General features: G+C 38.0%; 1 protein-coding gene across 1 annotated transcript; it reads left to right on the plus strand.

Moving 5' to 3' along the window:
* The first annotated feature begins 6,028 nt into the window (after window positions 1-6,028).
* Window positions 6,029-10,632, plus strand: admb (adrenomedullin b). Its single transcript, XM_042496553.1, has 4 exons — window positions 6,029-6,147; window positions 6,536-6,651; window positions 7,313-7,447; window positions 9,113-10,632. Exons 2-4 carry the CDS (start codon window positions 6,548-6,550, stop codon window positions 9,390-9,392), a joined length of 519 nt encoding a protein of 172 aa, XP_042352487.1. The 5' UTR covers window positions 6,029-6,147; window positions 6,536-6,547; the 3' UTR covers window positions 9,393-10,632.
* The last annotated feature ends 2,996 nt before the right edge of the window (window positions 10,633-13,628 follow it).

Below are 13,628 nucleotides of genomic sequence, written 5' to 3' on the forward strand. Positions count from 1 at the left end.
ATTGTGTGCAGCCTCAAGTTTTGGGGGGTCATGACCATAAGGGAGGATTTAAATGTACATATGCGTGACAAATCAGAGGAAAAAACACCTAAAGTGTCTTATATAAGGTGTTGAGACACCAAAACAGCTACCAGTGCTCCTTGGCATCACTTCCTCAAAGTCTCTGAACTGGAGGGATAAACATAATTCTTCCTACAGATAGTCTAATTTTGTGTTTCACATAGATGACCTGTAGATAGTCTGACAAATCAAGAGGTTTACCTTTTTGCATTAGGCAGCATTTCACCATCACTGCTGACACGACACAATATCGAGTTTCATCTGACTCTCAGTTACTGTAAGAACAGCTTAAAAGCCTAAAATACTCAAACTCCTTCACTATTGGGAAGTTGCAGAAAAACCCCATAGCAATATTTAACAATAGATGAAGCCAACAAGTCACACTTTGCTAATAATAAAATGGACAAAATACCCCAAAAATGGGTACTTCCTATCATCTTCCACATAACAAAAAACGCACACATGTCCTGCAAGGTCATGGATGGAATGATCAAGATCTTGATGTCTGTGCCAAAGTGAAAATCTCTCTCTGAACTCAGTCAAAACCATACTTGAAGAGAAAACTGGACTCTCCACACATCCATCACTAGACACAAGATTTAGTTTGTAGCCTGACAAAGGGTTCTGCCCTGCTTCAAACGGCTCTGATGGACTAGTCTCTCAGGGCAGCTGCTGAGACGTTGTTTTCTGAGTTCATGTGCTGGAATTCCCATGGCAAACTTCTCAGGACTCTCTGGTCCCACACGGTGTAAATCTGAAACTCAAAGTCGTGAGCCGGGCCCTCAGTGGGCAGGAAAAGCAATATTTAGATGAGATCTTGAGAAAACTTGAGGATTAACTCTTGGAGATGTAAATCTTTGGGAATCAAGATTTGAATTAGAAAAAATGATTGATTCAAAACATTTGTTGATTCACTGAAAGGAAAGGGTAGCCCTGTATATTTGCCCTTAATCCAGTGTAATTCACTAGTTACAAACACCTTGCAGAAACAGGATCCCCAGTTGGAATCCAGGGTGGGGCCCTTCTTTGGGGAGTTTTCATGAATGTGAGCACGAATAATTGTCTGTCTATGTGTCAGTTCAAGAAAATGAATGAACGCACGGATATTTTTAATTATAAACTGATACAAATGACTGAACACTTGATTTGCACTGTTGGCCATAATTAAGCTCAGGAAGGCAGTTTCATTTTAGTGCCATTGAAGAAAAATCCCAAAACAAAATCTTAACATAATGTTATTGAAGTGATGTGAAAGAAAATTTCTGTGCAGATGGGCACGCATGTCCCTTTAGTGAAAACCTGATTGTAGGCAGAGAATCCTGCAGAAGAGTTGCTATTCTATCATTGGAAGCAACTGCCTACACTGCAAAGCAACCCAAAAAAGAAAGAAGGACTTTATGAAATTAATGCTAGCTAGAGCCTCGAATCACAGCGTGGCCTCCACCTCACCCGAAGGTGTGCAGGCAGCAACTCTGGAGATGGACCTGCAATCAACAGCCGCAGCAAACCGCCAGCACAGTCAGTGCAAACCACCAATGCAAATCCCTGCTATGGGGGACTGAGCAGCTGAGACTCCCTCGTGGATCAGCAATTTTCTGTGGCTGCCGTTACACAGGTTTCACCCTGCACTGCCGCTGGCCACCAGTCCATTTTGACACCCATCGCTGGGGGATTGACACTGGCCAAATTCGAGACGCTACAGTTGCTGAATGAAGGTCCATCTCCAGAGTTGCTACCCGTTCTCCTCTCAAGCAGTTAACGGCGGCAGGAATGACCTTGGAGGGACAGTGGGGTGGCTAGCTAGCCAAGTCTTCTCTCATTTGTGGTCATATAAACTGAGAGAGACCAGCGCAAGGCAGGGCTGAGCGAATGAGCTGTGCGAAACTGTACCACAAAGATTTTATGAATCAATGTATGGAAAACAATCATTTTTTGTTGTTTTTCCCAGATTTCTGCCTACCCCAACTTATCAATGTAGATATGTGCACTGATTTTGATCTGATAGAAACAAACTATTTTTCCCTGATAAAAGCCTTGCAGTGTGCTGTGAGGGAAGTATGAAGAACTTCATAGAATTTAAATTATTATTATAAAATATCAAACATACACGGCGCATGAATAATCTGACATTATTAAACTTGTACTAAATACTATAATTTTTGTAGCAGCTTGACTACAGCCAGGTTATATTGGCAATTACTACAATGCTCTCAGGCACAGCTAATGGGGATCCCAAAAAAAACAAAAAATAAAAAAATAATCCCAGAGCTGTTGATTGCATTGTGCTGCTGGCTTGGCCTTCAGACTGAGTGTACGCTTGTAACACCTTCTCTTTCTCACCCTTTAAGATACTGATGCTTTATTTTAACATTACGTTAGAGTCTGAAGTTTAATCCAGTTGAGACTGCATAATCATCTACTAGCTTGTCTTATATGCTACAAGTGTATATAATAAAAGTAAACATTTTTTTTTTTAAGTACCCATCATACATACAATGCAGCTCAGAGTACTTGTGTATGTTTATATAGATAAATACCAAATAAACAGCTACGGTTCACTCTGTTCTGTTATTTCTCTCTAGTCATGAATACGTGGAACATTGTCTTTCCCTTGGGCAAATTGATGTTTTCCACTTGTGAATAGTAAATATCTGATCCTGTGTTTTTCCACACAAAACAACACATACTGTGATTTTCCGTTGTTTGGAGAGGAAGTAAAAGGAATGTTTGGGCCTCACATTTAGACAAGTGCACAACGCTCAGTTGATTTCCAGGGAGTATTCTCTTTCAGATCCATGAAGAGTGCCATGGTATCACATACCAGAGGAGCGGAGTTAATAAAATCCCTGTAATTCCTGCCTTCCTATCTCTGTAGTAATAAAACCCCAGGCTGAAATGTGCTACTATAAATAGACACTGAATATCTAACATTATCACATAATGGGTGCCTGCCAGTGTTGAGCTCACATCGCGCTCTACTGACCCCTGACTGTGGAAATCAACCACAGCTTCATCCGTCCTCTAACCAAACACCATATTGTCTTCATTTGTTGTACATGTGATGTAAAAGCTATTCTTGCAGCAAAAAGTCAAGGGGGAGAAAAGTAAGGGCCAATTAATATGAATACAGAAAACTTTTTTTTTATCAAAACCATAGTGACCACCTATTGCTAGATGGACAGATTTTGATCATGAGTACAGTCTGTTTTGGAGTAATGAAATCTTGCAGCACTAGGCAGCTAAATTAAGAACGGGAAAGGTTCGTGTTAAAACACAGATCACTGAATCATCTTTTTGGCCCGGGAAGCGTGCTGTGTTGTTGCCATGACTGCACTGTGTTTATCTATTCAAGGCATCCAAATGCATTACTCATGGGCTTCTATAGACCCATCAAATCTTTTTTTGTGCCACTGTGTTTTGTAAAGTCATATCAAAACAGACCTGACATTGGCACAATCGCTTATAGAAATGTAGCCTGCGGACATGATGAAGAGGATGATTGCAGGGGTTGTTGGTGGATGTAATGTGGGCTGTGATTGCATCAGCTGCATGCAGGTCAACACAAGTTGGAGGGAAAATATTTATAACAAAACTCAGAAGGACAACCAGTACTCTTAAATTCAAACAATATCTTGGGGTGCTGTCAAACCTGTAGATCTGTTAATGTGGTCTGGCCAAAGGGACGCATTTATGACACATTTTTTTGGTCAGTCTTAACAACTAAAAAGAAAGCTGGAAACATCAGGTCAAACAGACTCACTTGTAACTCATAGATTAGACATTTTTGTCAACTGTAATCTTCAACAAGAGCATTAAGATTCATTCTTATTCTTCATTCATCATCATCATTATCATTATTATTATTATTAAACTGTCAACTGGTCAACTGTCAACTTATAAATAAAGGTGGATGGATGGATGGATGGATGGATGGATGGATGGATGGATGGATTCCTAATTGCATTTAAACCTGCACTGGCAATAGCACTTAAGAACTTAAAAAGAAGAAGAAAAATCTCAACTCAAGGTACACTTGCTATTTGAATCTTGTATTTAAATTTTTTCCGCTCTAAGATTTCCTAAACTGAGCCATGAAACGCAAACAACCTGATTAAAAGCCTGCAAGTTCACACCACATACACGACCATCAACAGCTTAACATGTCTTATATCAAAAGATAACATCATTTATTAAAAACAAATTCAAATTACAAATTGATCAAATGTGTAGTCGTAGGGTTGACATCGCCCCTCCACCCAAAACTTTACCAGATTGTGTGGGCTGCTGAAGATGCACATTTAACTGATGACAAAGTAACTGCTGAGAAATCTGATGATTCATTAAATTTTTGGTTAACATCAAGAAAATGCCAAACATTTGCTGGTTTTGGCTTCTGACGTGTTAGGATTTGCAGCATTGCAGCAGTTTACATAGCTGTAAATGGAATATATTTGGGTTTTCTAACTGTTGGTTAGCAATTTTGTGGTTGCTATTTCTCACTCTTTCAGAACATCTCATGGAAGCCCTACTCTGATCTGTGAAAATCTTGAGAACAACATGTCCATCAATCTACATGTCATAGGACCAGTTTCACAAAGAGAGACTTAAGTCATGGTTCAAATCTTGTTCAACGTCAAACTTTAGAAAGACACCTAAATTCAACTAAAAAAAAAAGAAAACGATGACTGACTGAGCAGCTGTGTAAAAATGTTTTGCTCCGTTTGCTCTAGCAGAAAAAAATTGCCTTCTGGAAGAATTCAGCAGTTATAGCATGGCATTTTACTGAGAAAGTTAAGAGAAGAGTGCAACATTATAACAACTTCCAGCACCATAGGATCTCAATGCAGACCTGCGGCAGAGCCGAGATGCTGTGGCTTTTTAATGCGGCAGTGCTCAGTACATCTGAAAATTTGGTTGAGTCAAGGCAACTTTGACTCAAGATGAACTCTGAGACCAACTGATGCGTTCATTCTTTAGATAAAATGTAAAGTTTTGGGGTAATTTAAAAAACAATGTGCAGTCAGTTTTTCAGTGAAATACTCAAACTAAACATGAAATTTTATATTTTTTTCAATACATTTCTAAACTTTGGAGACTTTTGCCCTTCTGATCCCTCTCAAACTCTCATATCTCTTTTACAATTACTCTGTGGCTAACAAGAAAGACCTTAATTAACCCATGTTAATCTCTGACACATGCAGACCACACCTCACTTGTTTATTATGCTTGGAAAGAACTACCGGTGGCTGTAAATAGCACTCAGCGTGATTGAAGTGGTCATGTGGAGGTGCACAAGTTCAATAAAAAGCACATGTTGTTTTCTTAAATTTTCACAGTGCATGCAGTTGCCACAACAACACAGTGCTAATTTAAATATACTTAACCTTTTGTACCCATTTAAAATCACAGATGGCTGACTCAGACTGAGCTGTCCAAAAACACATCTACTCTAGAATTAATTCAGCTGTTAACAAGTACACCCAACTTAACAGCCTTAAAGCACGCATGGCCAATGAACGCACCCTTATAACTCCCAAAACAACCATTTTCGAGATAAATATTGAAAGAAAGGATGAAAAAACATGTAAATAGCCTTGGTGCACTTAAGTCATCCATTTGCACAGCCAAAAACAAACCTTTGAGAGAGGAAAACATTTAAGGTTAATTTACAAAACCATGAAATGCAGGAAACCAATTCTTTCAACATTTCCTCAAAGAAAAGAAGGTTATTAAATCATAATTAGGATTCACACAAGCTTATAAGCATCAGTCTCACTGTTTTAAGGATTGCTGACACGATTATAATCTCTGCATGTTTGTGGTTTGACTGTCTTCATGTGGGGTGGACGGGGTTGACATGAACTGTCCCACAGTCCCTCCCACTGGGTCTGGCATTCAGGTACAGCTCCCTCCCTCCTCCTATAAAGCCTCTCATGTTAGAACTGTAAACGTCAGACTTCAACTCATGGTAAACTCTTTACAGCCTTGGAAAAAAAAAACTTACTTACTCTAAGTGCTATACAGTACACAACACACTTGGATGTGCATCATAAATTCTCAACATTAAGTAACAAGCTAGAGCCTGAGGTAAGTGCCTTTTTTTCCACAGTTATTATCTAAGATTAATATTTAAGAAGAGATTTCTCCAGAATTCTTCAGGTATTTAACGGTGTTAATTGAAATCTTTTGAAATTTATGAAAATAGTTTGAAGGATTAGCAGTTAAGTAAAGATTTGAATTTGTATTCAGTGATTTTGGTTGAACTAATGACTGGATATTTTTTCAATAACCTAGCCCTACAAAACCATTAATATGAATTTGTTATTGACAAACCAACCCCCCGTGACTCTTATCCACCCTGTTATGCAGCTACAAACACTATTTATTGCCGTCTTAAACTAGTAAATCCCCAGTAGTGGCAGCAGTTCAGAGCTTACTTGCCAAAATTTAATTTCTTCATCTTTACCCCTGACAGCTTCCAGCCAAAATGAGATTAGCCCTGCACACTGTAATCTGCTGCTGTGTTTTCACCACTGTCCTGCCACTGGTGAAAGGTGCCACAGGGGAGCTCAACACCAGCCTGAAAAAAAGGTGAGCTGCTCGATCAACAAGCACTGCAGGAACATTGTGTTCATTTGCCAAAAGAAGCCTCATCTTTTAGTCCTTTAACATTCAAATCAGGTGCTCGCCCTTACTAACACAAGAGGTATTTTGATCAAGTTATGTCTGTTGGTAAATGAGACTAAGTAAAGAAAATATCCCAGTTAAGTCAGAGAATTTCAGTTTTGTTCCAGCTCTACAGAAACTGGATTTTTGAGGCCGATACTGGTGGATATTTGAACTTTATTAGTCAGAATACATAGAATCATCTTCAATCAGGATCCCTATATTACAGAATACTGATTAAAATATGTTGTGAAAAACAAACTGTCCTCTAGTGGACAAACTCTATAATAGAGACACTGTCTCTAAACTATGTCAAACATGTCTTTGTACTGTTATTTCTTTTTTTTTCTTCAGACATATATGCTGACATTGATATATCTGTGAAAAGTTATTATCATGTGAAATGTCATTTTGGGAGATTTATTAAGCAATTTTGCAGCTTGAGCTATTTAAGCATCTTATATTTTAGATGCATGATGATGCTGTGTCTTACTAATATTATCATTTTATGTCTGTACATTACAATTTGACTGTGTAAATTAGCATCACTTTCTTCTATAACAACCTTTTCTGTTATTCGTGGCAGGTTTAAAGTATGGCTGCACAGCCGTTTGAAGAGAGACCTGTGTAGTGACTTAGAGACAGCCAATGAGCAGCACCTTAACATCCATGTAGGACAACAGCAGGATGAGATCGGAGAAATTGACCCATCTCTGTCAGGGTAAGCTTCTTTTTCACAGCTATTTTCAGAGCAATTAACGATTTCTTGATGGTATAAGAAAAATAGAGAATCATTGATTGAGGAATTCAAGACCATACAATTGCAACAAAAAAGTGCAATATATGTCAACATAAACATAACATTGACATAACTACAAATATTAAATATAAACTAAACAAACATGATCTCTCATTTATTCAGTTTGTAAACAGTAACTCATAGTGTGATTCAGATTTAGTACAAAATATTACAACAAATACAATCAACTACAAATTATACATCTAAGTAGGCATGAAGGAGAGATGTTTTTAAAACATTCGGGACGTTGAGCCAACACTATGCCACTGACTCTACTTCACTGAAGTTGCTTGAAACTTAACTCTTCCACCATGGAGCTGGTAGCAGTTTCACTTTCAGACATGCTTGTTGTTGCCGTGTGTACGCCATGACATCATTATGTCAACAATTTGAAATATATTCACAATATGAATATTTCTTATGTTAAAAATTATACCAGTATTATCATGACCAATATGAAATGGCCCTTTAGACAAGGATAGCAAATGTGAGGGGAGAGAGAGGGAAGGAAGGAGAGTTGTTGTAACTGAACCAGGGGCATCATAATTATATGGTATGTCTTTTAATCATTAGACCAACAGGGGCCCCCGTTAGTCCCCTTTCAGACTTTTTTTATTTTTATTAAAATTTTGTCAAACATGGATTTCCTACAGTTTTCCTTAATCCTTTATTGAGAAATTCTGGATCTTGCCTCTGCTCCGCCCACCACCACTGTATTAGACTTTGCTTTACACTTGTTCCAGCGCTGCTCGGGCTACGTTAACTAATGAAGAGCAGAGGCATTAAGGCGGCTAACATTAGCATTAAAGGAAACATCAGAGAGATTCGGTCATGTTTGAGCCTCAGACTCAGATGAGGAGTCAATAAATGCAACTAGCAGAGTTGCAAGTACAGTAGGCACTTTTTATTTGCTTATGTTGTTTGTTAGCTTTATGTGGTAGTGGCTGACGCAGCATTAGTGCTAATGAAAGATAAAATAACTGCAGTGGGGTTTTTGGTAGATAGTGGAGGGCAGCTTAAGGGTCCATTTTACATCCAAAAAACTGCACACTCTATGATGTTTGCTATCAAAACTTTCACTATGCTAATGCTAATGCTAATGCTTGCTTAAATGACAAGTCCGCTTTGCACGTACATACGTACGTACATGACAGTGACTGGCTTTCATAATAATGATGTACTTAATCAAGCTAGCCCAGCGAACATTTAAATCTTTGGGGGAATCTTTGGGGGAAGTGCACAGACATCACCCTCTTCAGAGGAGAAAAGTGAAAACACCTCTCTTGTGATAATTTTAGCAAAGACAAGGTCTGACATTTTAGGGGACATAAACATAGGAAAAACATATTGCTGAATTTTGGGTGTCCTGAAGAGTTTGAAGATGTCATAGATGGTGTCTGATATAACAGGAGTTAAAAATCCAAATGAAATCTACACTACATGAGAAAAGATAGACAGGGGAAACTGAAGACTGCTAATGAATTGAAATGCATTTCTACAAATCTTGGGAGGATTTATACTTAAGCCCTGGCAACATATGGAAAAAAATAGAAAAAAAAAACATAAATATTTACTTTGCCTTTACAGCTTTGGGCTAAATATGAGACCTCGGAGGTCAACTGCGACCAAATCATCTGGCTGCCTTCTCATGACATGTGCATACCACGACCTGCTCCACCGACTGCGCCAGATCAGCGAGCAAAAAGAAACCAATGCCCCAGAGAAGAAGATGAGCTCAACAGGCTACGGCCGCCGCCGCCGCCGCTCACTCCTGGATGTTGCTCAGCTCGCTCTCCAGACAGGAAGACAAAGACAGAGCACTGAAGCTGGTCAGCGAGTCCACAGACACACACGCACAGTGGCCTAAAGACAGGCATGGAAAGGCAAAGGAGAATCCTTGTTGGAGTTAATTGCTCACAGCAGATCAAGATAAGTCCCCTTGAGGTTTTATTCCACAGATTTACAACCACATATGCAGAAAGAGCGGCTGCTACATCCGTACAGTCCATCAGAGGAAGATTTGCTCAGGTCACTCTGGACGAAAGCAAGATTCCAATAATAGATTTGTGCATGCTAAGGTGCAGGTTTCAGTGTGTCTGAACAAGTGTGTGATTTCTGGATGAATTCAAGTCAAGCCTGTGCGTCCTGACAAGAATGTCCGTCTCTTCTTCAGTTTCCAAAGTGAACTTGGCAGCTGAGACAGAGGACAATTCCTGAAGATCTTCTCTGACATAACCATGAACTGAAGAGAGACCGGGGCCGCGGCGGGGAGGATTTTTCTTACTTTATTGGACCCCAAACTGCCACATGCAGGATCCTTTCACTAGTGAACTGAATGTGTTGAACTGCTTGTGAAGTGCAATTTCAACAACATGTACTACTATATTAAAAATATCTAATTATAAGCTTGTATATAAGGATATAGACAGCAACCTTATATTTAAGCATACAATATGACTATATTTTTATACAAGCAGACCACATATTATACACGTCTCTTTTTGGATATTTAACTTCAATGAAGTATGTATCTTAACTGTATAAATAATTACCTTGTCCTGTATGCTTCATGTTTAGTATCTTATCACTGAGTTATATTTTTGTAGCGTTCTTGTAATGATCACACATTAATGGGAATTAATCAAATTGTTTTAAAGACATTTGTTTTGATGGTGAAAGTCTTAAATTGCAGCTTAAAAACCTGCAAAGTAATGATCTAGTTTTTGGCTGTACTTTGGATGCCACGGAGAGTGATGGAGAGCATGAAGAAGGAGGACATACGAGCTGATTCAAGTGTTGTGCTGCCATCTAGCTTTACAGTTAGATACGTGTAACAAAAGCAGGCCAGCAACACATCTTCAACAAAACACTTACTGTGGTTATGCTGAATGTTTCATCCCAAAAGTCTCAGTTTTGAAATGTATCTGCTTCTTTATTTGAATGTAATAAATCCTAATTTACTCATAATTCTGCTGAAATTACTTGACATGGTATTAGGTAACATGATTTATGTCTTGTTGTGGTGAACGTGGCAGGAACTGTAATAGTTTTCAGCTGGCTGCGACGTCCTTGTCTTTGAAATAAATGAATGAATGCAACAATGAAAAGAGCATGAAGCAACTTTGATGTTATTTGGTGGCCCGATGTCAAATATTCTGCTTGTGTCCATGTGTGCTATTGTTTGGAGATTCATAGGAAACACAGTATGTCAGTTTATGATGGTAAGTGTAGTAAAACATGATTAAATCCTGAGTTTTATAAAGTACATGTACATTCCATTCTAAAAATACTGCATGGTTTATCAGCTGCACTGACTCAAAGAAACAAATGCACTGCAAATAAATTTGTTTTAGGTCGACGTGTTCTTGAAATTGTGTAATCACAACATTTAACAAAATTAATTATCTTTCGGCAAAGAATTTAAGTCTTGATGAATGGAGAAAGAAGAACAGTGTGCTCCTCTTCAAATCAGGAACACTCAAAAGAGGACCATTTATCACTATGGAATTTGACCTTTACTAATAGTGTGCAGCAGAGTGGTCATATTCTTGTGAAATTAAGAAAAACTTCACCATAAATCTGTTTTTTTTTTCCATTAAAACACCAAAACCTCTTCACTGGAATAAGCAGATTGTCATCATTGGATCATCCTGTATGTAATATTTAGAGGGATATATTGACATAAATGGAATATAATATGTTTTCATTAGTTTGGAATCACCGGAAACTAAGAATGGTTGTGCTTTTGTTACCGTAGAATGAGACATTTATGTCTACATATGGAGATGGTTGTCTTTGACAGAGTCTGCCATGTTGTTCACCAATTGTTTGTTTAACAACATTAAAAAGTAGTTTTTTGATACTTTTCTTGAAATGAAAAGAAACTCCTTTGTCGTTTTTTTTTTTTTTTTTTTGAATAAGGCTTTTTACAGTAAATAACACAACATGAATGCAGCTCTCTCCAGAACTATTTGGGTCAACTGAACAATTCACTATACACACATAATAATATTAAAATATCTACAAATAGGGGTGTGCCGTTTCATATCATCCACGATAATATCAGTATAATTGCTAATATGATAAGAAAGATTTATATAGTGATAATGGCAATATTATGACTTGTTGACATAATCTACATTGTGATTTGACTGAGATCCTATTGCTCTGTCCTGCTCAATCAGCTGAATAGATGTAGTTCATTGCGTTCATCTATTGCTCCATAAACAACTCACATTTGAAACCTGAGAAAATTGGTGGGATTTCTTTGAAAAATGTAGAGGACAAGTAAAGCAGTAGAGAGCAACTCGGTAAAAAATATTCCACAAACTGAAAGAAATTAGCAGATTTAGAAAACAATGTGGGAAAATGGGAATAGAGAAAATGTCTGGTGAGAAATTACAATTACATGTTTAAATTATGTAACAGAATTACATTTTAAACACCCTTTCTAGGTAATTTCCTTTTTGTTGTTTAACTTTTTTTTTTTTACTACTTTTAAGTAATTTTCTTGTACGTTTTGCTATTTACTTATTTTAAATTGACCCTTTAAGGGAGAAGGAACCAAAGCTGGGCAATAAAATGATTTTATCGATTAATTCGAATTTGTGGTTTGTGGTTCAGGACATTTTTTTAAAGTGCAAGCTCGATTTTCTCCTCCACTGCTCCCTTTGGGCTTCCACAGTCACAGCGGGCTATCTTTGGGAGGGAGGCTTGGCACACACACAAGGCAACATGAGAGCAAGCATGAATAACAATAAAGAGTAAGTTCCCAAAAAGGCATTGTCTCATCAGTCATTTGGAAATGGTTTCGGTTTTACGGTGTAAAGTTTGTTTAAAAACTGCTGCAACTAAAAGCAACAGTGCGACCAGTTTCAACATCTCAAACAGATGCGCGCAACTGAGTGGGAGAAATGTGTCTCACTCTGAGATGCACAAGACCACGTCAGCCCACAAACATCCCGTGAAAAGCACACATTAGTGTTAATGTGAAAAGCACACATTAACTCTGGTATAATGTACAGTAATTGCACAGCCAGTAAAAAGCGACAACAAATATTGTGGCTACACAGTGTAGTTATTGTTTTTGTCTTGAGTAAAACATAATATAAAATAGTATACATCTGTTTCAAGAGATATTGTAACAAAGGGACAGTTAAGGCACTCATGCAGAGCCCGAATTCTTATCAATCTTCCAGGGGCCATGAGAGGGACGTCACTGTAGTGAGATTTAACTTTACTGTCCAGATGGTGCTGTTACTCCACTAGTCAGTAACCACCTAAGCCATGCATGGGAAACTGTGCGTAGTCCACAGACAAACATGTACCTCTGCTGATTATTAGCATTCCTGACAGCAACAGTAGCTTTCCAAAAACAAATTCAGTAAAGACAAGCACCTTTTTCTCTTTTAACAATGATCAGTTTCCCCTGCATGTACCTACACAAGATGCACCAGGGGGTATGGGGTATATAATATGTTGCTTAATATTTTGAAATTTTCTATTAAATAGCGTAACTGTTGCATGCATATGGTCATACAAGAGTGATCATGATAGTGTGAATTTAGAGGGAACAAAGATCATATATGACATTTTAGAGGGCTTTCACTTTGAATTTCCACATGCCCTGATATTGTCTGAATGACACTCTGCAGGTTTACTGTCTTTGTGAAGTGAAACTGGTCTGTGGAAACAGGAAGTTTCTCAGTGACAATCTGCACTGTCATTTTGAAGTCAGATTGGTCTTTGAAAATGTATTCTTAATTATTAAATTTGACTAATTAGACACAAATCATAATCTTTATTTATTTATTTTTGACAGACCGACTGACGTGAAATTACCAATTATCATGTTCACGGGGAGGCCACTTTAATTTTGAAGTCAGTTCTTATACACTTTAACCATAACGCCTTCTGTCTACACATAACATTAAAGAGCATAGTGGATAGTTTGACTGTCTTTTTCAAGAGGAGGCTGCAGCTTGACAGCAGTCTTCTGCACTGGATAATGTTTTAAGTGATGAAACAGATTCTTGGTATTGCTAATTTTTACAGCATTTATGTTTTTATACTTTGCAGAGGATAGTAGTCTGCTCAACACAGG

The sequence above is a fragment of the Plectropomus leopardus genome, chromosome 11, assembly GCF_008729295.1.
Source record: "Plectropomus leopardus isolate mb chromosome 11, YSFRI_Pleo_2.0, whole genome shotgun sequence".
Lineage (NCBI taxonomy): Eukaryota > Metazoa > Chordata > Actinopteri > Perciformes > Serranidae > Plectropomus > Plectropomus leopardus.

Bases quoted from the DNA above. Each gene is read 5' to 3' on its own strand.
- admb (XM_042496553.1), top strand. From the start codon at position 6,548: ATGAGATTAGCCCTGCACACTGTAATCTGCTGCTGTGTTTTCACCACT. The intron at 6,652-7,312 runs GTGAGCTGCTCG...TATTCGTGGCAG, and splicing joins AACACCAGCCTGAAAAAAAG to GTTTAAAGTATGGCTGCACA. The intron at 7,448-9,112 runs GTAAGCTTCTTT...TTGCCTTTACAG, and splicing joins ATTGACCCATCTCTGTCAGG to CTTTGGGCTAAATATGAGAC.